The following is a 20,466-nucleotide window of genomic DNA, read 5'->3' on the forward strand; positions in this document are numbered from 1 at the left end:
CCATATCACACGCAAACACAGTTCACTTTCATAGCAGCCACATATAAACAGTATGATCATTTTGCTTGTTGTGGAATTCCTTCTCACATGTACACTCTTCTCACCTTTTCCCTTCACGTGTGGATAGCTGTAGCCAACATAGCATCCCTCTCTGTTTGAGCCATATGTTTGAGTAGGCCAAACTAACTAGCTGCATTGGCTACACCATGGTGCTACCCTGCAGAGTTCTATTGAGGCAACTGTAGACCTTCATTGGAAAACAGTGTTTTAATACATTATTTGGTGATGTTAATATATCTAGTATAGTTTTATCTAAAAAAATATCACTTTTTTAAAATGTTTCACTATTTTTATGATACTCTTCCTCCTCTGAGAAGCCTCCACTGATGTATATGTACTGTATGTTCAGCCATGTGTTCTATATGTAGGTGTTTTACATTAGTGTACAGGACAATGGGACGTGGTATAATGTGTATATTGTCTTTCGTTGTGTGCTGTGCTGTTCTACAGAACACGTGTATCAGCTGCTGAAGTGTAGCTGTAGCCTCCCCCGGGTTTGTGGAATCAATTTGACTTAATTGCCGTAGCTGTGTGTTTTGTCTCGCTCCCCCGATGGTCATGTTCCTAACCAGCTGCACTTTAGAGAGCCCTCCCCGGTTGCCTCTGAGGAGATGCAGCTACAGAAAATGGGACACATTGCCATATGTCAAAGGCATGAACAGATGACGTTAGGGTGGTAGTCCATTTCATCAAGAGTTAGCATATAGATCACCGTAATTTTATGGAACTGGTGTGACAGTCAACTTCTTGTTATTGTGGGACTGGTTGAGCCATTTTCTCAAGACACGTTTTTATGGGGGTGTTTTATTCCTGGTTGAGTTGGTTATGAACTTGTTCGGCATGGTTGTTTTTCTTCTTACATCGCTATAATTGTTTATCTCTTCATGGCCACACCATAGTGAGAACTTTGTTGTTGTTTTTCTTCCCCCACAGACACTTGTTTCAAAGCAGTCTCTGGCTTATGACAACAGTACCTAGCAACAATGACATCATCGATCAGACTGGAGCTGGAGAGGATGCCAATAGAACAACAACAACCTCAGGAGTTAGATATTGAGCTAAACATTAGCACTAGAGATGTGGGGCGTGGTAGTAGTCCTGTCCACCAGCCAGCTCTCTAGCAATTAGCCTGGGGACAAGGTTATGTAGCTAGGGCATTAAAACTGAGCCTTCTCTTCACATCAGGTGAAGTTTCCTCACCATCATCATCATTCTGACAGTTCCCATACACAGGTAACAGAGCTAGCCCGTTGGCAATAGCGGGTTCTGTTGGGTGACACACCTGTGTAAATAGAGAGTCGAGACATACCCATTAGGTTCCATCACTCTGGAGTGGCTTGGAGATGCTCACACCAAAGTCGCTGCGTTAACAAGCTTTGGCTGAAGAACAATAAAGTTGAATGAATAAACAACATTTCTATGCAGATCTGTCTCTGTTGGGCGACCTTGTCAGAAATGAGGAAAGTTATTGCTGAATAGGGAGAGAGACTCTTTATAGCACACCACGCCCGCTATTCAACAGATTTGTGCAATTTCTTTGTACTTTTTCTGCATTTGTTGTCATTGATCCAGAGAATATTATTTGTCTCAAAGGTCCCTGGGGGAAATGTGTGAAAGGAGAAAGACTGCTTCCTGTTCCTTTAGGTCAAAGGCTGGAACTCAGTCTGCATAATAAACTATATGTGCCCAGGCTATGACAGATGTCTTGTTGTCTGTCTGAATGCTGCCCTCATTGTCTCTTTTTCCAAAGGCCTAATTTTGTCATTAAAGCAAATTGGTGACAGAGTGTAATTGATGTACACCTACAGTACCAGTCAAAAGTTTGGACACATCTAATCATTCCAGAGTTTTTCTAAACTTTTTTTATTTACTTTTTTTCTATTTCCTAAATAGTGAAGACATCAAAACTATGAAACAACACATATGGAATGATGTAGTGACCAAAAATAATGTTAACTGTCACATTCTGACCTTTATTTCCTTTGTTTTGTATTTAGTTAGTATGGTCAGGGTGTGAGTTGGGTGGGCAGTCTATGTTTGATTTTCTATGATTTGGGGATTTCTATGTTTCAGCCTAGTATGGTTCTCAATCAGAGGCAGGTGTCATTAGTTGTCTCTGATTGAGAATCATACTTAGGTAGCCTGGGTTGCACTGTTTGTTTGTGGGTGATTGTCTATGTTGATTGCTTGTTTCAGCGCAGTTTGCATTTAGCTTCACGGTTGTTATTTCGTTTATTGTTTTTGTAAAGGGTTTCAGAGTTCAGTGTTTTCTGTATTAAAATGAATGATGAACACATACCACGCCGCATTTTGGTCCTCCGATCCATCTCGCCTCTCCTCTTCAGATGAAGAGGAGGACGACCGTGACATTAACAAATCAAAAATAGATTCTTCAAAGTAGCCACCCTTTGCCTTGATGACAGCTTTGCACACTCTTGGCTTTCTCTCAACCAGCTTCATGAGGTAGTCACCTGGAATGCATTTTAATTAACAGGTGTGCCTTGTTAAAAGTTAATTTGTGGAATTTCTTTCCTTCTTAATGCGTTTGAGCCAATCAGTTGTGTTGTGACAAGGTAGGGGTGGTATACAGAAGAAAGTCCTATTTGGTAAAAGACCAAGTCCATATATTGGCAAGAACAACTCAAATAAGCAAAGACAAACGACAGTCCACCATTACTTTAAGACATGAAGGTCAGTCAATCCGGAAAATTTAAAAAACTTTGAAAGTTTCTTCAAGTGCAGTCTCAAAAACCATCAAGCACTATGATGAAACTGGCTCATAAGGACCGTCAAAGGAAAGGAAGACCCAGAGTTACCTCTGCTGCAGAGGATAAGTTCATTAGTTATTAGCCTCAGAAATTGCAGCCAAAATAAATGCTTCACAGAGTTCAAGTAACAGACACATCTTAACCTAAACTGTTCAGAGGAGACTGCGTGAATGAGGTCTTCATGGTTGAATTGCTACAAAGAAACCACTACTAAACGACACCAATAAGAAGACACTTGCTTGAGCCAAGAAACACGAGCAATGGACATTAGACCAGTGGTCCAGATTTTTGGTTCCAACTGCCGTGTCTTTGTGAGACGCAGAGTCGGTGAATGTGTAGTTTCCACCGTGAAGCATGGAGGGGGAGGTGTGATGGTGTGGGGGTGCTTTGCTTGTGACACTGTCAGTGATTTATTTAGAATTCAAGGCAAACTTAACCAGCATAGCTACCACAGCATTCTGCAGTAAAATACGCCATCCTATCTGCTTTGCACTTAGTCTCGCTATCATTTGTTTTTCAACAGGACAATGACCTAACACACCTCCAGGCTGTGTAATGGCTATTTGACCAAGAAGGAGAGTGATGGAGTGCTGCATCAAATGACCTGGTCTCCACAATCACCTGACCTCAACCCAATTGAGATGGTTTGGGATGAGTTGGACCGCAGAGTGATGGAAAAGCAGCCAACATGTGCTCAGCATACAGTGGGGCAAAAAAGTATTTAGTCAGCCATCAATTGTGCAAGTTCTCCCACTTAAAAAGATGAGAGAGGCCTATAATTTTCATCATAGGTACACTTCAACTATGACAGACAAAATGAGAAAAAAAATCCAGAAAATCACATTGTAGGATTTTTTATGAATTTATTTGCAAATTATGGTGGAAAATAAGTATTTGGTCACCTACAAACAAGCAAGATTTCTGGCTCTCACAGACCTGTAACTTGTTCTTTAAGAGGCTCCTCTGTCCTCCACTCGTTACCTGTATTAATGGCACCTGTTTGAACTTGTTATCAGTATAAATGACATCTGTCCACAACCTCAAACAGTCACATTCCAAACTCCACTATGGCCAAGACCAAAGAGATGTCAAAGGACACCAGAAACAAAATTATAGACCTGCACCAGGTGGGAGAACTTGCACAATTGGTGTCTGACTAAATACTTTTTTGCCCCACTGTAAATGTAAAAACTGTTGCAGCACAAATGTCTGCTGTTAAAGGCATCTGGTGGAGCAGGGAGTCTTTTCCATGTGTTGGTTATCCATTACCTCTGTCTGGGCGTGTGACAGCCCTAATACTTTGAACGGTGTCGCTAAACCAGCTTGGCGAGCTCCTTTTAAAACCCAGCCTTGGCAGAACTTCTACCTCAACTCTCTCTCACTCTCACACTCTCTGTCTTTACCTCTCAACCCCTTCTCTCTTTCACTTTCCCCACCTTGCTCTTTCTGATCATTCTTGATATCATGAATTGTCTCATGCGTTCTGGCCCTTTCTGTCCTCCTTCCTAACTTCTCCCCCTTTTTTTGTTGCTCCTGTCTCCGCACTCTCTCTTCTTCTCTCCCTCCCTTCCCTTCTCACTCTGGTTATGATGTCCTGTAGTGAGATGACAGTGTAGGCGTCAGGCTCTAGCCTTCGTGGTGATTTGCTCTACTGATTTGATTGATGCTGAAGCTCAATATAGTCTCCTCCATATAGTCTCTTCTGTGTCCGGGAGGCCTAGGCTTCAGGGGAGCTTCAGGGAGGCCTGGGGTCTAATGTTACACTGCAGCATGGCTATGTTCGCCACCAGCGTGGCCACTGACGCAGTAATGTTTAACAGCTGTATGTACTGTAACACAAGACCCCACTTCTCCTCCTTCCCTTGCTCCCTCTTTCCCTCCATCTTTTCCTCATCTACATGTTTCCTCCTCTTGGTTGTGCCTTCCTAAAGTGCAGCAGAGATGTTGATCTGATCTCCTAAGGCCCCTGGACACCTGGCGCATCTCATCTGATATATAATGAATAGTCCCGGTGCTTTGAAGTCAGTGACGCCATGATGCAGTGCATTGCGTTGCCTGGCGAAGTGGCAAAGTTAAAGGGAGACGACTGGAGAATTGCCTAACACTTTCCTGATTCACTCTTTTTATCACCCTTTTCCTCCCCAATCTGTTTTGTTATTCAGGCCGGGGTCCCACAAGGCTCGGTAGCACTGCCACACATGACTGTTTTTGCCAGTGTGATCTGAACAGCGACTGACTTGGCTTGTCTGTGCAGAGAAAACACAAGTGAACGAGAAGAGCATTTGGGCAGCTGGGTGTCGTCCTTAGTTTAGCAACAAAAGACACATTTATTCAGCACTCTGTAGTTTCTCTGCCGTTCTCTCTCTGTTGTTCATTTCCTTGTGAACTGCCTCGGTTGCCTGTCACTGGTCAAACTCAGCCGTGACCCCTTTCCCACCCCGTGGGCAGAAGAATGCTGACTTACTGCTTGATTACTCATTCTACTCTTAGTTTCTCAGCTTTCATCCAGACATGCTCAGATGCTGGACAGATAGTGGGGAAGACAGAGGGGATTCTGGTATATCAGTCCTGATGTATGTCCCTTCAGTGGGTTAAGGTTGAAGGGCTCCTTTAAAGGGGTATTGATTTCCGGGCATTCGGATGTCATGTAGTCATGGAGCGCAGCTGGAAAGGGTGAAGGTGATCTAAGCAAGGTGTCGGTGGTCCTGTACAGTTGAGTGATGAATGGCTCCTCGTCAAGCCTCGCCCACAAAGTGATAACGCTGAAGTAGATCATGTGATCATCTGCCGCCTGCATGGTATTGGTTCTTCTGGAAATAAGAGCCGCCTCAAAGTCCCTTTGGGATTCTTTACTTAAGGTCCAGGAAGATCTATGATGTTGTCGTCCTCAGCTGCCTGCGCCATTCATTTGACTGAACAATTGGTTCCTGTCAGTGATGTCATGCTTGTCTGAATGTGTTTAGCTATGCCTTCCCCCTATCTGTGAGGTACTGGAGCCTAAATGGCTGTGATTATTGTGAACATGACCAATGGAAAAACACTCATTTGTTTGTGCTTTTAGTGAGGACCACCATCTTCTTTGTGGCTCTTGTATGGTCAAGGAAGGAGGAAAATCTTAATACTCCATCACTGTTTCAGGCCCTGAATCCCAAGGTGAATATAATGTTCAATTTCAGCTCTTCTGACTGTCTGGCATTGTGGCTGTGTCTTAGCTGCAGGCTGTAGAAGTGAAAAACGGAATCATTCATGCCTCCTTGATAGTGGTCTTATCGCTCTCTACATTTTGTTTTGCCTCCGTCTTTCTTTCACTCTTTCTCTCTCTTCCTTTCTCTTCCTGTTCTCGTTTGCTTCTCTCTCTCTCTCTCTCTCTCTCTCTCATCTCTCTCACCTCAGTCTCTATCTCTCCCTCTCCCTCTCTCTCTCTCTCTCTCTCTCTCTCTCTCTCTCTCTCTCTCTCTCATCTCTCTCACCTCAGTCTCCTCTCTCTCTCTCTCTCTCTCTCTCTCTCTCTCTCTCTCTCTCTCTCTCTCTCACCTCAGTCTCCTCTCTCTCTCTCTCTCTCTCTCTCTCTCTCTCTCTCTCTCTCTCTCTCTCTCTCTCATCTCTCTCACCTCAGTCTCCTCTCTCTCTCTCTCTCTCATCTCTCACCTCAGTCTCCTCTCTCTCTCTCTCTCTCTCTCTCTCTCTCTCATATCTCTCTCACCTCAGTCTCCTCTCTCTCTCTCTCTCTCTCTCACACCTCTCTCTCTCACACCTCTCTCACCTCAGTTTCTCGCCTCTTTATTTATTTCTCTCCCTCTCTCGCACTCTGTCTCTCGGTCTGGCATCTTAGCTGCAGGCTGTAGAAGTGAAGAACTGAATCATTCATGCCTCCTTGAGTGGTCTTATCTTTCTCTACACCTCCCTCCTTTTTCTCCCTTTCTCTTACTATCTCTCTCTATTCCTATTCTTCACTATCTCCTCTCTCTCTCGCTCTCTCTTTCTTTCAAGGCTGTGGAGAGATAGATGGCTTTGACTGAGTAACCTGCCAAGCATGCCCCAGCCACCTGTTGTGGCACTAAACTCAAAATACCATCACATACCCAGGAGGTTGGCACAGAGGAGTCTCACACCCCCCCTCCCTCGCACCATGTGTGCTCCCGAGAGGTGGTGGGGGAGTGAGGGGAGGCAGGGGTGGGAGAAGGCAGAACTCCTTCTCACATATGGTCAGCCTGGCTTGCCTAGCTTTAGGGGCTTGGCATTACACAGGTGAATACCACTGCCTGCTGTCAGTTTATGGCTGTGGTGGTTGGGGTACCAAACATATGTGTGTTGCGTTTCATTTATAGATCATCTGCACTCTGTTTTTTTTGGCATTCTGTGACAGTAAACGTGTCTGTTGTCAGTACATGTTTGGTACTCCTTTGTGAGTGCAGGCCCTAATTGAATCGTACAGCTCTTAATGTGAGACCAGTGTTTTGACAGTTATTGACGTTGCAGGTTGCTGAACGTGTGAGGAGTAGCTCTCATGTAAAGTGCTTTTATTCATCTTTGAAATGAATTCCCAGGGCAGATGTATTTTTTTCTCAACCGGGGTTTTCTACTGTCCCCATGAGGAAACAGAAACCGAGGTGGACAATATTGTCACAATTCATTGTCATTTTTTGTTTAGCATGTAAACACACTCTGTGCTGCTCAGTGATTTAGTAATCTATAGATCACTGGTTCTCAGTCCTGGTCCTGGGGACCCAAAGGGGGGCACATTTTAGTTTTTACCCTACCAAAAGACTTTGATGATTTGAATCAGGTGTGTAGTGGTAGGGTAAAAACTAAAATGTGCCCCCCTTTGGGTCCCCAGGACTGAGAACCAGTGATCTATAGTGAGATGAGTCTCATAAACAAGGTATGGAAATGTTTCTGGAAATGGAAATGCCCAATCAACACTCAGATTAACAGCAGTGTTTATGGGTGCAAGGGTGACTGGGGTCCTGATTAACGACTGTGCATCTGCTGGGCCAGCCCTGCTCTGTCCTGTGACCGACTGGGTCCTTATCCTGCAGCTGATTTAACACTCACTCCCGTTCCCATGGCGAACCAACAGCCGCTTCACATGCGGTGAGGTCTGGAATCCCTCCTCTCTCTGTCGCCCACCCTCGCCTCACGCCATGACCAGAATGCATCTGTTCTGTCAGACCTCCTGGGGCCTTATGGACGGGGGAAGTAGAATCTTTGGAGTTGGTAGACGTTGTCTCAGACCACTGATACAGGGTCAGATATTTTTCACCCCTCTAATGCTTAGACTAAGATTAGGATTATGGGTCTGGTAATCTGATCCTAAATCTGTGGTTAAAGACAACTTTGACCTCAAGCTGTTAAAGTGACGGTGAGCAAGTGGTAGGGTTCTATGGTTTATTCAGCCAGGGTTAAAAATATCCCCCCTGTTGTAGGGGCTACGACATGGTTAATCCTGTCCTCTTTCACTGTGCTGACAGACTGTTTATAACAAACATGGAGTAGCCCGTATGTAGCCTTTCTTTAACTAGGCAAGTCAATTAAGAACAAATTCTTGCTTACAATGATGGCCTACAGGAGGAGAAGTGTGTGTGTGTGTGTGTGTGTGTGTGTGTGTGTGTGTGTGTGTGTGTGTGTGTGTGTGTGTGTGTGTGTCCGTCCAGGTGAATGTTGTTGGCTGAAGGTTGTGTGTGGGGGAATGTTTGCTCAAGGGTGTGTGTTGACGTGCAGAGAAAGGCCAGTTTCCCGACCCCAGGAGCAATGCCTTACCCTTAGTGTTCTTTCTATACTGGAGCCTACATGCAGACATGTTACATAAGCCTATAACACAGATGATTCTGGTCAGGTGCATTCATTTTCAGACAACGGCTCCTCCTTAGCTTTGTAGTTTTATAATCATTATCACCTGCAGGAAGGGAGAATTCCTGAATTCCTCCCCGTCAAACGTGTCATGACAACGCTTGGTTCAGGCTCGTTAAGACGCTACGAAACACAGATAATTCTGCCTGGTTATTATGATGAGTGTATTCTGGAGGGAGACGCAGATGAGAGAGGAAAGACTGGGTTGGGATAGAGAGAGAGAGGGGGGAGGAGAAGAAATCTCTGCTGAACTGCGCCCCAGTGTGTGTGTGTGTCGTGATTTCATCTTCTCCAAACGTGATCTTCCTTTAACAACTGGCTGCCTGCGAGGGATGGAGAGGAGAGCGCCTGTTGCCAGGTTACCCCTCTACCACTGTGAAAAGCCGGATTCAGCATCAGCAGCCGTTCACATCACAACGCTAGGCTAGCATGGAGGAGCATCACTGACTGGCTGGTTGACTGGCTGACTGGCTGACTTGCAGCACCCATGCATCGCTTCATCATGACTCACGGATGCCTTTTTAAGAAGTGGGCATCAACATGAATCAGACAGGGTGGTAGAGCGGAAGGTGGAGGGACGGACTGCACCACAGAGCGTCTGGCAGCAGTAACAACCGTTGGGCACTGAGTCTTGGGGAGCGTGGAGGTGGGGTGGAGGGGGGCCTGGGGGAGAACCATGCAGCTCCACACCTCCACACACTGCAAGGCTTCCAGCTTCATCCTCAATGAAAGAGCATGCGTCTTGTCTTCCAAAATGGACATCTACCGGTAGGTACTGTAGCCTGCCTGCCTGCCTGCTGTACTGTATAGTCTAATATAGTACTAGATGGGTTGTCTCTCAGTACAGAATGTGTCTTGTCTTCCTCATCAAAACAACTGTTGCATATTCATGCCAAGCAGAGCCTCTTGGCTTTTGTTGTCTTGAACACATCTTCATGGGTTAGACAGGAGTGGCTTCACATGAAGCCTTGACGTACAACAGAGATATAGGCGAAGGAAGAGTTTGGGCCGTTAATGTCTATTGTGAAATGATTCCCCTGGCATGATGTTGGATATCTTTTTTTGACGCGAATGTTGTTACTGTTACAATGAGCGGTTCCCAGATGCTGCGGTTTCTCTGTTCATCGTATCATTCTGCTGCATCGCTCCCTAAGGAGCTGCGGACATGTACTCTACTGCATGTGGCCGCCGGAACATTAAGCAATACATCATGGTAAGCAAAGGAGGATCCTCGTCAAATATTTATATCAGTTTATTCACATATCAGCCCAATGTGCGCTGACACAAAGTCCCCGTTTGTAACTAGGCATATACATTTGGGATTGTCACTTCAGGCATGTTTTCAAGTGACATTTTTCAGGCCTCACCAGTGTTCTCTCCCTTTCATTTGAACGTTCCACTGTGGATTGATGCATTAGGAACGCGTCTAGCTTTCGAAATCCCATGTTCAGTAACAACAACAACAACAACTTGGCCAGTCGAACCCTGAGCCTAATGAAAACCAGTAGTTCCCAGCCAGTTCCCATGCAGCCCAACAGGGCCTGCTCTGTTAGCCCACGGGGTGATGGGAGATTGATTGCTGTCTTCCATGTGAATCCCTCTCTGTGACTGGCTGAATGGCCGCATAGGACTCGTCCAGTGAAAAAACTCCAGAAGAGGAACTGCTCACCTGCTACTTTCTCACCGCCCCGCCAGCCACCCTGTAAACACCTGATGAGGTTGGCGGGTTCACAAACACAGTGCTGCTGCTGTCACTCACACACGCCAGCAGTGTGCTCACAAGGTCAAAGCTTCCGGTGGGTTGTGGCAGCATGCAAACTAAGTTTCCCCCTCAAACACCTTCTGTATGACGACATGTTTTTCTTTGGGTTGCAATTGTCTCTGTCATCATTTTGTTGATGTGGAACCTGTTTTGGGTTGTTTTTTTTGCTTTGTGATTTGAGTTATGATTCCGTCACACCTGGTGAACGCAGAGGAGGACAGTTTTGGTATGACAACAATGGATTATGATGTCTCTCCCACGCCTCACCACTAGTCCCTTTCTGGTATTCAGAACCCCAGAACGACACAGTGTTTCCTCCGCCACTCCCCAGGGGGTCTTTCTGGCACTCGTTGGCATGGTGCTGTCGAAGGTCAGACCAATTACAGCCAATGAGAGCCGTCTGTCTACCTGTTGATCACACCAGGGAAGGACCCCAGTAATCTTGTGCTCCTCTGGGTCCTATGGTGAATGGCTTCATTAGGGTGGAACTGAATCCACAGGGATGTTTTCAGTGTTCTTCACATCATGTTTTTCCCCTGAAAAGGTCCATTTGAATTTGACTAGCTTCCTTGGACCTGACGCAGTTACTTGAATCCAGTGCTACTCTGTGTTGTAAGTGTTGAGGTTCCACTCAAACAAGCTTGCTCAGGTGAACAAGAGAAGGTACTGACTCTTGTCATCTGGCCTGAAGATGCACTGAGAATATCACATGTTCAGAACAAAGCTTCACAGAAGCGAATCAAGTTGAGTCCCATTTCCACTAATCTCCTGAAAGCAAGCAAGGGCCTCCTGTTCCAGCTGAGCTACATTTCACATGTTAATTGTGCCCAAGTACTTTGCGCTCGCCTCTACTGCATGAAGCCTAGTGTGAACAGCCCACAAAGTCATCGTTATGAAGGTATTAGCGCTCAGTCAGTCGCCTCCCAACTGTCCCTTTTTTAGAGTGTGTTCCTGTCTGTGTGCCAGTCGACTAAGAGCTGCCTCCCCTGGCTCGTCAACACAGCCCATCTACTGGAGCTGTGGCCCCAGCATGCCAGCTAGAAGAGATCACCTAAGGGGCCCGCCCGCCTGTTTTTACAGTGATCATGCCTCACATTGTCCTGCCTAGTGAGCAGCATGAATGAACACTGGCTCTCGCTATCTCTCCCTTTCTATCTTTGTCTATCTATCCCTCTCTTCCCACCAAATCTGCTGGTGTTATGGATGACTCATGGCAGTGAGTGTTTTTAAGCCGTCAGCTCCCTCTGTGCTGTACTGGGTTGGGTAGGGTTGGTAGTGGGGAGGAGTGGGCTGCCTGTGTATGGCTGTCGTGGAGGATAATCAGACTGCATTGTGTAATGACAGAGTCCAGGCTGTGGCCATAAGTCTTACTCGCTGTGCGTAGTAACCGTTGTTTTACATTCTCTCGATTCTTCACTCTCCCTCCCCACCCGTGGACATAGTGACACACGCACACCGTCACACACAAAGGCAATAGGTCAGTCCCTCCTGTCTGATATTCATCAGGTGTGTGTGTGTGAGAGAGAGAGTGAGTGAGTGAAATAGTGAGAGATTAATAGTTAAGTCTAGGAGTGTCTCACTCTCACAGCTATGTGGAAGCAGCCAGGGATCCACATTAAAAACCCACCCACATACACACAGTGTTGCTAAGGCGATGGCTGTAGTTTCTCTCAGCCTATTAAAAGACTGGAGGAAATGTCAATGAAGGATTGTGACTAGTGTAGCAGGGCTGAGGGGAGGGGACTCACTACATAGTTCTACAACATGTAATTAGACGATGAGGAACTGACATTTATCACGCATAGTCTACCCCCCTACCCCAATAGGCTACCCCCTACCCCCATAGTCTACCCCCTACCCCAATAGTCTACCCCCATAGTCTACCCCCTACCCCCATTGTCTACCCCCCCCCCAATGTCTACCCCCAATGTCTACCCCCTACCCCATAGTCTACCCCCCCCATAGTCTACCCCCTACCCCATAGTCTACCCCCTACCCCCATAGTCCCCCCATAGTCTACCCCCTACCCCCATAGTCTACCCCCTACCCCAATAGTCTACCCCCTACCCCAATAGTCTACCCCCTACCCCCATCCTCGTTACTAGTTTCACCTGGTGAGATTGAGGGGCGTGCAGTGAAAACTCAGAGGGGGATATTATGTGAATGAAAAGGAATTTATTTTCTGCTCTCTTTTTCCACTGGGAATGTTCCCCCTGCACTCTGACATGCTGTGGAGGGGATGGAGAGCAACACACATGCGTAGGCACACACACACACACACACACACAACCTTGTCTTTTAGGGACCAGTCAAAGTTGTCAGTACAAATTGTAACCATTTTAAGGCAACAGCTTGGACTCAAACTCCTGAATCTGCTGTTGAGTAATGCTACTCCTGATGACCAAGGCTATTCTTTCTATTTCTGTTACATTATTTAGTCAGTTCCAAAAAATGTAGTATATTCATGGTATTTCTTTCTTACACTGGGACTGACAGTGCTAACAAGACCACAAAGTGCTCCAATGCTCCTGCTAGAAACGATCCTGGCTACAGATCGCTATGTTGTCTAGCCAACTCTTATAACGATCTGCCACGGACTGTTGTCATGCCAGACATGTTTGCTAGAGCACATACAGATGGGACCAGACTATCGATGAACCGTTTCACGAAGCAAATGAATTCCTTATTGATGACATCGTCACTCGGGTGTCTTAAGTTGTATACACGTCGAAGCGGAGGGAGAGGGCACGATGTTTCCGTGATTAGCCTGCTGGCGAAAGCCTTGATACTGGATCTCCCATATATTTCTCAGCAGAGGCCAGGTGCTGTTGGTCCTACTTCTAGCCGAGGGGAACACCTCCACCTGACTGGGACTCTACTAAGACCTGTGTGTCACCACTGTTTTATGTCAGTGTGAACTCTAGTGTTGTTGTGTTTCCATCAGGAGTGGGACTCTAAAGACTTGTGGTGAGCAGAATGAACAACCTCTGCATCAACACTGTTGCTTTGTGAGAAGGTGTTAAAGTTCACAGACGTGGTTTGTTATGTAAACGCCACTGAAGAGCACCAGTGGCCCGGCATTGGCCCAAGTCAGAGCAGGTCCACCCGGAGCCATGGTCCAGTGAGACAGGCGTGCCGGCCCGCGTAGATGGAAAAATACAAGTCTGAGCCTTTTGGGTTAAACACTAGGGTATATCTCAGATAGAAACCCAACATTACGTTGAGGCTCTGAACCCCAACACCTCCACCTACAATGGGCCTCTAACAGTTTGAGGACCAGCAGGCTTCTGGCACCTCAATCATCACTGAGTTTTCAGCAGTGGCATTTCTCACTTTCTCGCTTCCCTTCTGCTCTTCTACTATATGCTGAGAGGAATGTAGAGTGTTGTCTGCTCCAGGTTTGTAGGTGGTGAACCGGAGGAGTGTATAAACTACCTCTGTGGATGTTTGCTGGGCAAACAATCGTGCCACATTCTGTGATCTGTTGAAGGAAGAGCTCTTGAAATGGAACAGTCCACTATCTGCACACATGATGAGTTGTAAGGCTAAAGTGTTGTCCCATCTCTAGCCAGCAGTACTCTGGTGTCAAGCTAGCCCTGAGCTTCTGCTCCTCCTCACTCCTGTGTGATTTACACTAGCCGGGGGCCACCTGAGAGGGGCTGGTTGTAAGGCAAAGTGGGGACTAGTACTGTACTGGCATTCTCACTCTGCTGCACTGAATGCCCATGTGGGGAGGTGTGCTGTCCTGCTGTACACTCCAGTTGCGGTGTGTATGCGTTTACACTTTCTGGGTTTGGGAAATATCTTAGCAACCAGCCGTTGGTGGATCAAAGCGTTCTAGGCTTGCCCCAGTGGTGTTTGTCTACAATCTACCGTGCATTGGGAAAGTGCTCAGACCTTTTCCACATTTTGTTACATAACATCCTTATTCTAAAATGGATTAACATTTTTTCCCCTCATCAATCTACACACAATACCCCACAATGGCAATGCAAAAACAGGTTTAGATTTGTTTGCAAATTTATCCAATTTTTTAAAATAAATTAAATATCACATTTAGATAAGTATTCAGACCCTTTACTCAGTACTTTGTTGAAGAACCTTTGGCAGTGATTACAGCCTTGACTCTTCTTGGGTATGACACTACAAGCTTGGCACATCTGTATTTGGGTTGATTCTACCATTTCTTCTCTGCAGATCCTCTCAAGCTCTGTCAGGTTGGATGGGGAGCGTTGCTGCACAGCTATTTTCAGGTCTTTCCAGAGATGTTCGATTGGCTTCAAGTCCGGGCTCTGGATGGGCCACTCAAGGACATTCAGAGACTTGTCCGGAAGCCACTCCTGCGTTGTCTTGGCTGTTTGCTTAGGGTCGTTGTCATCTTTCCCTCGATCCTGACTAGTCTCCCAGTCCCTGCCACTAAAAAACATCCCCACAGAATGATGTTGCCACCACCATGCTTCACCGTAGGGATGGTGCCAGGTTTCCTCAGACCAGATCAGTAAAAGGCTGTCGTGCCTTTTACTGAGGAGTGGCTTCCGTCTGGCCACTCTACCATAAAGGCCGGATTTGGTGGAGTGCTGCAGAGATGGTTGTCCTTCTGGAAGTTTCTTCCATCTCAACAGAGGAAATCTGGAGCTCTGTCAGAGTGACCATCGAGTTCTTCCCTGATCAAGACCCTTGTTCCCCGATTGCCAGACAGCCAGCTCTAGGAAGAGAGTTGGTGGTTCAAAACGTTTTCCATTTAAACATGATGGAGTCCATTGTGTTCTTGGGGACCATCAATGCCGCAGACATTTTTTGGTACTCTTCCCCAGATCTGTGCCTCGACACGGTCCTGTCTTGAAGCTCTATGGACAATTCCTTCGAACTCATGGCTTGGTTTTTGCTCTGACATGAACTGTCAACTGTGGGATCTTATATAGACAGGTGTGGGCCTTTCCAAATCATGTCCAATCAATTGAATTTACGACAGGTAAAAACATCTCAAGGATGATCAATGGAAACAGGATGCATCTGAGCTCAATTTCGAGTCTTATAGCAAAGGGTCTGAATACTTATGCAAATAAGGTATTTCTGTTTTTATTTGTAATAAATTTGCAAACAATTCTAAAAACCTGTTTTCGCTTTGTCATTACAGGGTATTGTGTGTAGACTGATGAGGGAAAAAATATAAATTTTAGAATAAGGCTGTAATGTAGAAAAATGTGGAAAAGGGGAAGGAGTCTGAATACTTTCCGAATGCACTGTATGTGTCGGTGTGTCCCGTAGGAGTCCTCACTCAGACTTTACTGGAATTTCTGCGTCCAGTTGGAATCTTCAGCCCTAACTTTGAACCAGGCCCTCAATATATCTACGACTGCCTGTCGGCCTCCCCTACATCCTTTCCCATCCCCTAATGCCTTACAGATGGACTGGCTGGCTGGAAGAAGGCTCTTGTTTCCCCTCACTGACATGTGGTTGACATGTAATCACGTCAGGCAGAATGCTGAACTGACACATCCATATTGTGTTGGTTCACTGTGGAGATGATAAATCCCCCTGGTGTGTTTCATGAGACACTCTCCAGGTAAATGAGCCCTCATTAGATGACTGAGGTACTCTGACTACTTATCTGACTGTTTCTAGGTAGCGTCTAGTAGGGTTGTACAGCCTCCCTGTGTTTATTTCTGGATGCTACTACGCCCTTGCCATCTCTGTCTGCAGTGGGCAGTGAATCTGCCCCAGTGTTGAGTGTTCTGTGGATGGGTTGGAGCCGGATGCGCCTGTCTCTCATCACTGCTCAATGAACAGCCCCCCAGCCCTCAACCCTGGTCCTCTCATCCAGCCACAGGAGCCACATAGATGTGGTCCCCATCATCCTCTGTGAGTCAGAGCAGACACCATGGAAATTCCATTCTCTTCTGTCTTCGGGCCTCAGAGCTGAGTCAAAGTCCAAAACAAATATGTTCTATCGAAATCTACTCAGAGCCTCAACATTAGTTGTGGGGGAAAAACACTGTCCTTCGTGTTTCTTTGTCTTACTTTGTTTTGTTTAGATTTTACAGGGTTTGTCCTCTTTTTTTCAGCTTGGAAACGGGCCTCTGCCCAGACTATGAGTGTAGAGCCTAGTTCAGCCTCTTATTAAAGCCAACAATAGCCATGGCATTAAAACTGAGGACAGATACCTATGCCAACATTCCTGTTTGTTAAATCCTAACCACTGCATGCAAGTACACAATTTAGAGATCAGGATTTCCTCTGCTCTCTCTATGGCCATGTGGAAAATACACAGCCGTCGACCAAGTCCTCTCTTTGGTGTTGCGCCTACAGGGGACAGAGGAAGCGGTGTAGGGAGTGATGTCTGTCTGCTGACGAACCTCCATGGGGTCTGTTCATTCGACTGTGTTGAAGAAAATAATGATTTGGAGCCTTTTACAAACCTAAATATTGGAGTGTTACTTCAAAAAGTATTTGCCTTCCTGTTCTTAGCAATAACAATCAGAGCGGTGATCCATTTGCCATCTATTCTTTGGTAGGGATATAGAAGGCAGGCACTGTATTGCATAAGCAGGCCTAGCTAGTCCCTGGAGCGCCTCTCACAGCTCTGCTGGCTCTGACGTCAAGAGGCGCTAACTGCCTGCTCTCTCACAGCTTGGCTGGAGGCGCTAGCTGGCTGCTCTCTCACAGCTCTGCTGGAGGTGCTAGCTGCCTGCTCTCTCACAGCTCTGCTGGAGGCGCTTAGCTGCCTGCTCTCTCACAGCTCTGCTGGAGATGCGAGCTGCCTGCTCTCTCACAGCTCTGCTGGAGGTGCGAGCTGCCTGCTCTCTCACAGCTCTGCTGGAGGCGCTTAGCTGCCTGCTCTCTCACAGCTCGGCTGGAGGCGCTAGCTGGCTGCTCTCTCACAGCTCTGCTGGAGGTGCTAGCTGCCTGCTCTCTCACAGCTCTGCTGGAGGCGCTAGCTGCCTGCTCTCTCACAGCTCTGCTGGAGGCGCTAGCTGCCTGCTCTCTCACAGCTCTGCTGGAGGCGCTAGCTGCCTGCTCTCTCACAGCTCTGCTGGAGGCGCTAGCTGCCTGCTCTCTCACAGCTCTGCTGGAGGCGCTAGCTGCCTGCTCTCTCACAGCTCTGCTGGAGGCGCTAGCTGCCTGCTCTCTCACAGCTCTGCTGGAGGCGCTAGCTGCCTGCTCTCTCACAGCTCTGCTGGAGGCGCTAGCTGCCTGCTCTCTCACAGCTCTGCTGGAGGCGCTAGCTGTTTGCTCTCTCACAGCTCTGCTGGAGGCGCTAGCTGCCTGCTCTCTCACAGCCAAGCCCTTTGATGTTATATTTTGATAGAGAGACATTAGCATTAATGAAGGGAGAGAAACCCTCTGCTATACCTGTTCCAATTCCACCGGCTCAACGTTACAGCTTCATGTGTGTGTTTATACACGTCTAAATGTGGTGTGTGTGTCCTGTACTGTACTGTACGTGTGTGTGTGTGTATAAGGGGATGGTGTTAGTGGTACTCAGAGTGGAGTACTCCACTACCTTGTCCTTCAGAGAGCCCAGAGGCAGCTGTATAGTTGTACTGAGAGCAGACTGAGAGGAACTAATGGGGAGAAGAGAGGCTCTGAATGGGATCAGGACTTTAATGTGGGAGTCTGGGTCATTAAGGCAACACGATACGAGAGAGAGAGAGAGAGAGAGACAGGCCACTGTCCTTTCGCTTTGTTTTCCTACACAGCTAGTGACACATCTACTAGGTAGGCAGGACTCCACAACAACCTCCAATGAGAAGCTAGCTTCTTTTCTTTACATTTGCTTGGCTTTACAGCCATTCTTCCTATTCCCATTAGCTTCACAGTGATGTGAAGAGCCTTTTGGGGTCTCTCAGTCTCTGTGTTATGACAACAGTAAGCCGTGGTACACTAACACGCATTACTCAACCCATATGTGTTTGGGAGGGTGGTCAGCCAATGGCAGCCATTGCTTAGATGACTGTGCAGATTTTGGGGTGAAAGAAGTGAAAATTAAGGGGTAATGAGCAACCTCTGATCCGACCGCTGATTTTTATGGGGAAGGGCAGTCCACCACCAATGCCATGTTGCTGCCTCAAGCTCACTCAGAGGGCTGAGAATGCACTAGAAGGCATGTTCCCCCTGCCTTGGACACTTGGTTTTGGGGTTGGATTCCTCTGGGTTTCAGTTTCCTGTGGTTGGAAAGTGGTGGTGGATCGGAGCCAAAGGCCTTAGTTAGGTTCCAGATTCTCTCTGGTGGTTTAGAAGAGAGCACTATACTTTATTACACGACTCCTACAAGAGTCCCGTGAAACAAGGAAACCGGTGGAAATGTGGAACAAGGGACTCTTGATATAAGAGCTTGGTTATCAAATGTATTTGAGTACTGATTAGAGCAGTAGACCATGAATAAATGAGTGTTTTATTTCCATTGTTCTTCCCCATTCATTTGCATTGTATATTATGCCCCAGTTCGTGAGAGTATAACTGATTTTGAACATGTCCTTTACTATTCCATATCACCATTATGTGTTATTCACCAGTTCTACTGAAGACTGTAGGGTTTCTATTGTTGTCCATTAGGAGCATATTAAGGTGCGCTGTAGTGTCAGGTGTGTTCACACTGGGAAGGTGACTGTCGTGTGAGTGTGTGTGTGTGTGTGTGTGTGTGTGTGTGTGTGTGTGTGTGTGTGTGTGTGTGTGTGTGTGTGTGTGTGTGTGTGTGTGTGTGTGTGTGTGAGTGAGTGAGACTAGGACGCTGGCTGTGTATTGGGATAAGTGGGTTCATGTCTCTTGGCAGGTTATCAGTACTCTGTCACTACAGACAGACTACAGCAGGCAGGCAGATATAGAACTGCCTGGCGAAAGCAATTCAGGTCTGAAGATAGTCAGGGTAGCTAATGGAATGATGATTTCCTCAGATGAAAGAGCATAGATCACCTTCTAGCGCCGCCACGAATGCAATGCGCTTTAGTTACAATACTGTTTTTTAAAATAAAATAAAAAAACAATCTGTGAGTGGTCTTAAAGAGTAATTGGTGCTGAGACTCAGGTTCCCTGTTGTTGACGAAGCAATTTGCTTGTTGCAATTACCTTTTAATGGACAGCCAGTAACCACAGCTGTTATTATGTCTGTGCCTACCCTGCTTACATGGGTCATCGTGTCGTAGATGGAGTGATGCTTGTCTCAGTGAGCAAGAGGTTGCTTTGTGTTTATAGCTGTTTTCCTTTGAAGAGAGAGGCTGGTGACCTTCATGGCTATGTCTGTTTGGCAGGGCATAGTTCATTTGTTATACTGCTATATGCTGATGGGTGCTGACAGTGAGGCGTGGGTTGGGCTCTCCCTTGCAGAGGGAGTGAGATGACAAAGGTACTGCTGAGTAAGAGACCCTCCCTCTTCCATTCCAAAGCATCCGCTTCCCACATCAAGTCTGGGAGCTCTGCGCCTCCCTCTTGGGCCTGTTCGTGTTTCGCCAGCTTTGCAATTCCTCTTATTCTCTTCTTTTCTACCTTCGAGAGCAATTCCACAAAGTCTCAGGTCTCTCTGCCATCCCCGGTCTGACTAGAGATCAATAATCAGGAAACGACTGCTAGATGAAATTGAGTCTGATGTATCACGCTGCGGAGAGGAGATGCATGTTTCAAGCCTCTTTCAAAGACAAACGTGGAAAACAGGCTTTCCCCTGCATGGTTTAGTGTTGTCGAACAACACTCCCTTCTCCCCTGCTGACACTCACCTGAGAGAGGTTATGTGGCGGTTCTCTTCCCCAGGGCCTCTACCCTCTCTCTTTTTCGCTCTCTCTTCGCTCTCTCTCCTCTGTCTTTCTTTCTCTTTGCCTCTCTCTCTTCACATTCTGCCCCTCTCTCTCCTGTCTGTCTCCTCCTGTTGGAGTAGTTGCTATGGAGTGGGAGGGAGGGTGAAGGATGTTGGTGAATAATTTACTGCCTGACGGGGCCTTGGCCTAATTGTTTTGTTCTGCTGGTCGGTAACAGAGTTGGCCAAGTCTCAAATGACACCCACTACTGCAGCCTATATAGTGCATTAGTTGTGAC

At 46.8% G+C, this 20,466-nt stretch overlaps 1 protein-coding gene across 1 annotated transcript in view; it reads left to right on the plus strand.

Annotated features, from left to right (window-relative positions):
* Positions 1-9,339: 9,339 nt before the first annotated feature.
* Positions 9,340-20,466, plus strand: part of LOC112217643 (protein enabled homolog) — an 84,758-nt gene continuing 73,631 nt past the window's right edge. The window contains 1 exon segment of the mRNA XM_042300793.1: positions 9,340-9,446. Coding sequence (XP_042156727.1) covers positions 9,355-9,446 — 92 coding nt within the window. The 5' untranslated portion in view covers positions 9,340-9,354.

The sequence above is a fragment of the Oncorhynchus tshawytscha genome, linkage group LG18 (assembly GCF_018296145.1).
Source record: "Oncorhynchus tshawytscha isolate Ot180627B linkage group LG18, Otsh_v2.0, whole genome shotgun sequence".
Lineage (NCBI taxonomy): Eukaryota > Metazoa > Chordata > Actinopteri > Salmoniformes > Salmonidae > Oncorhynchus > Oncorhynchus tshawytscha.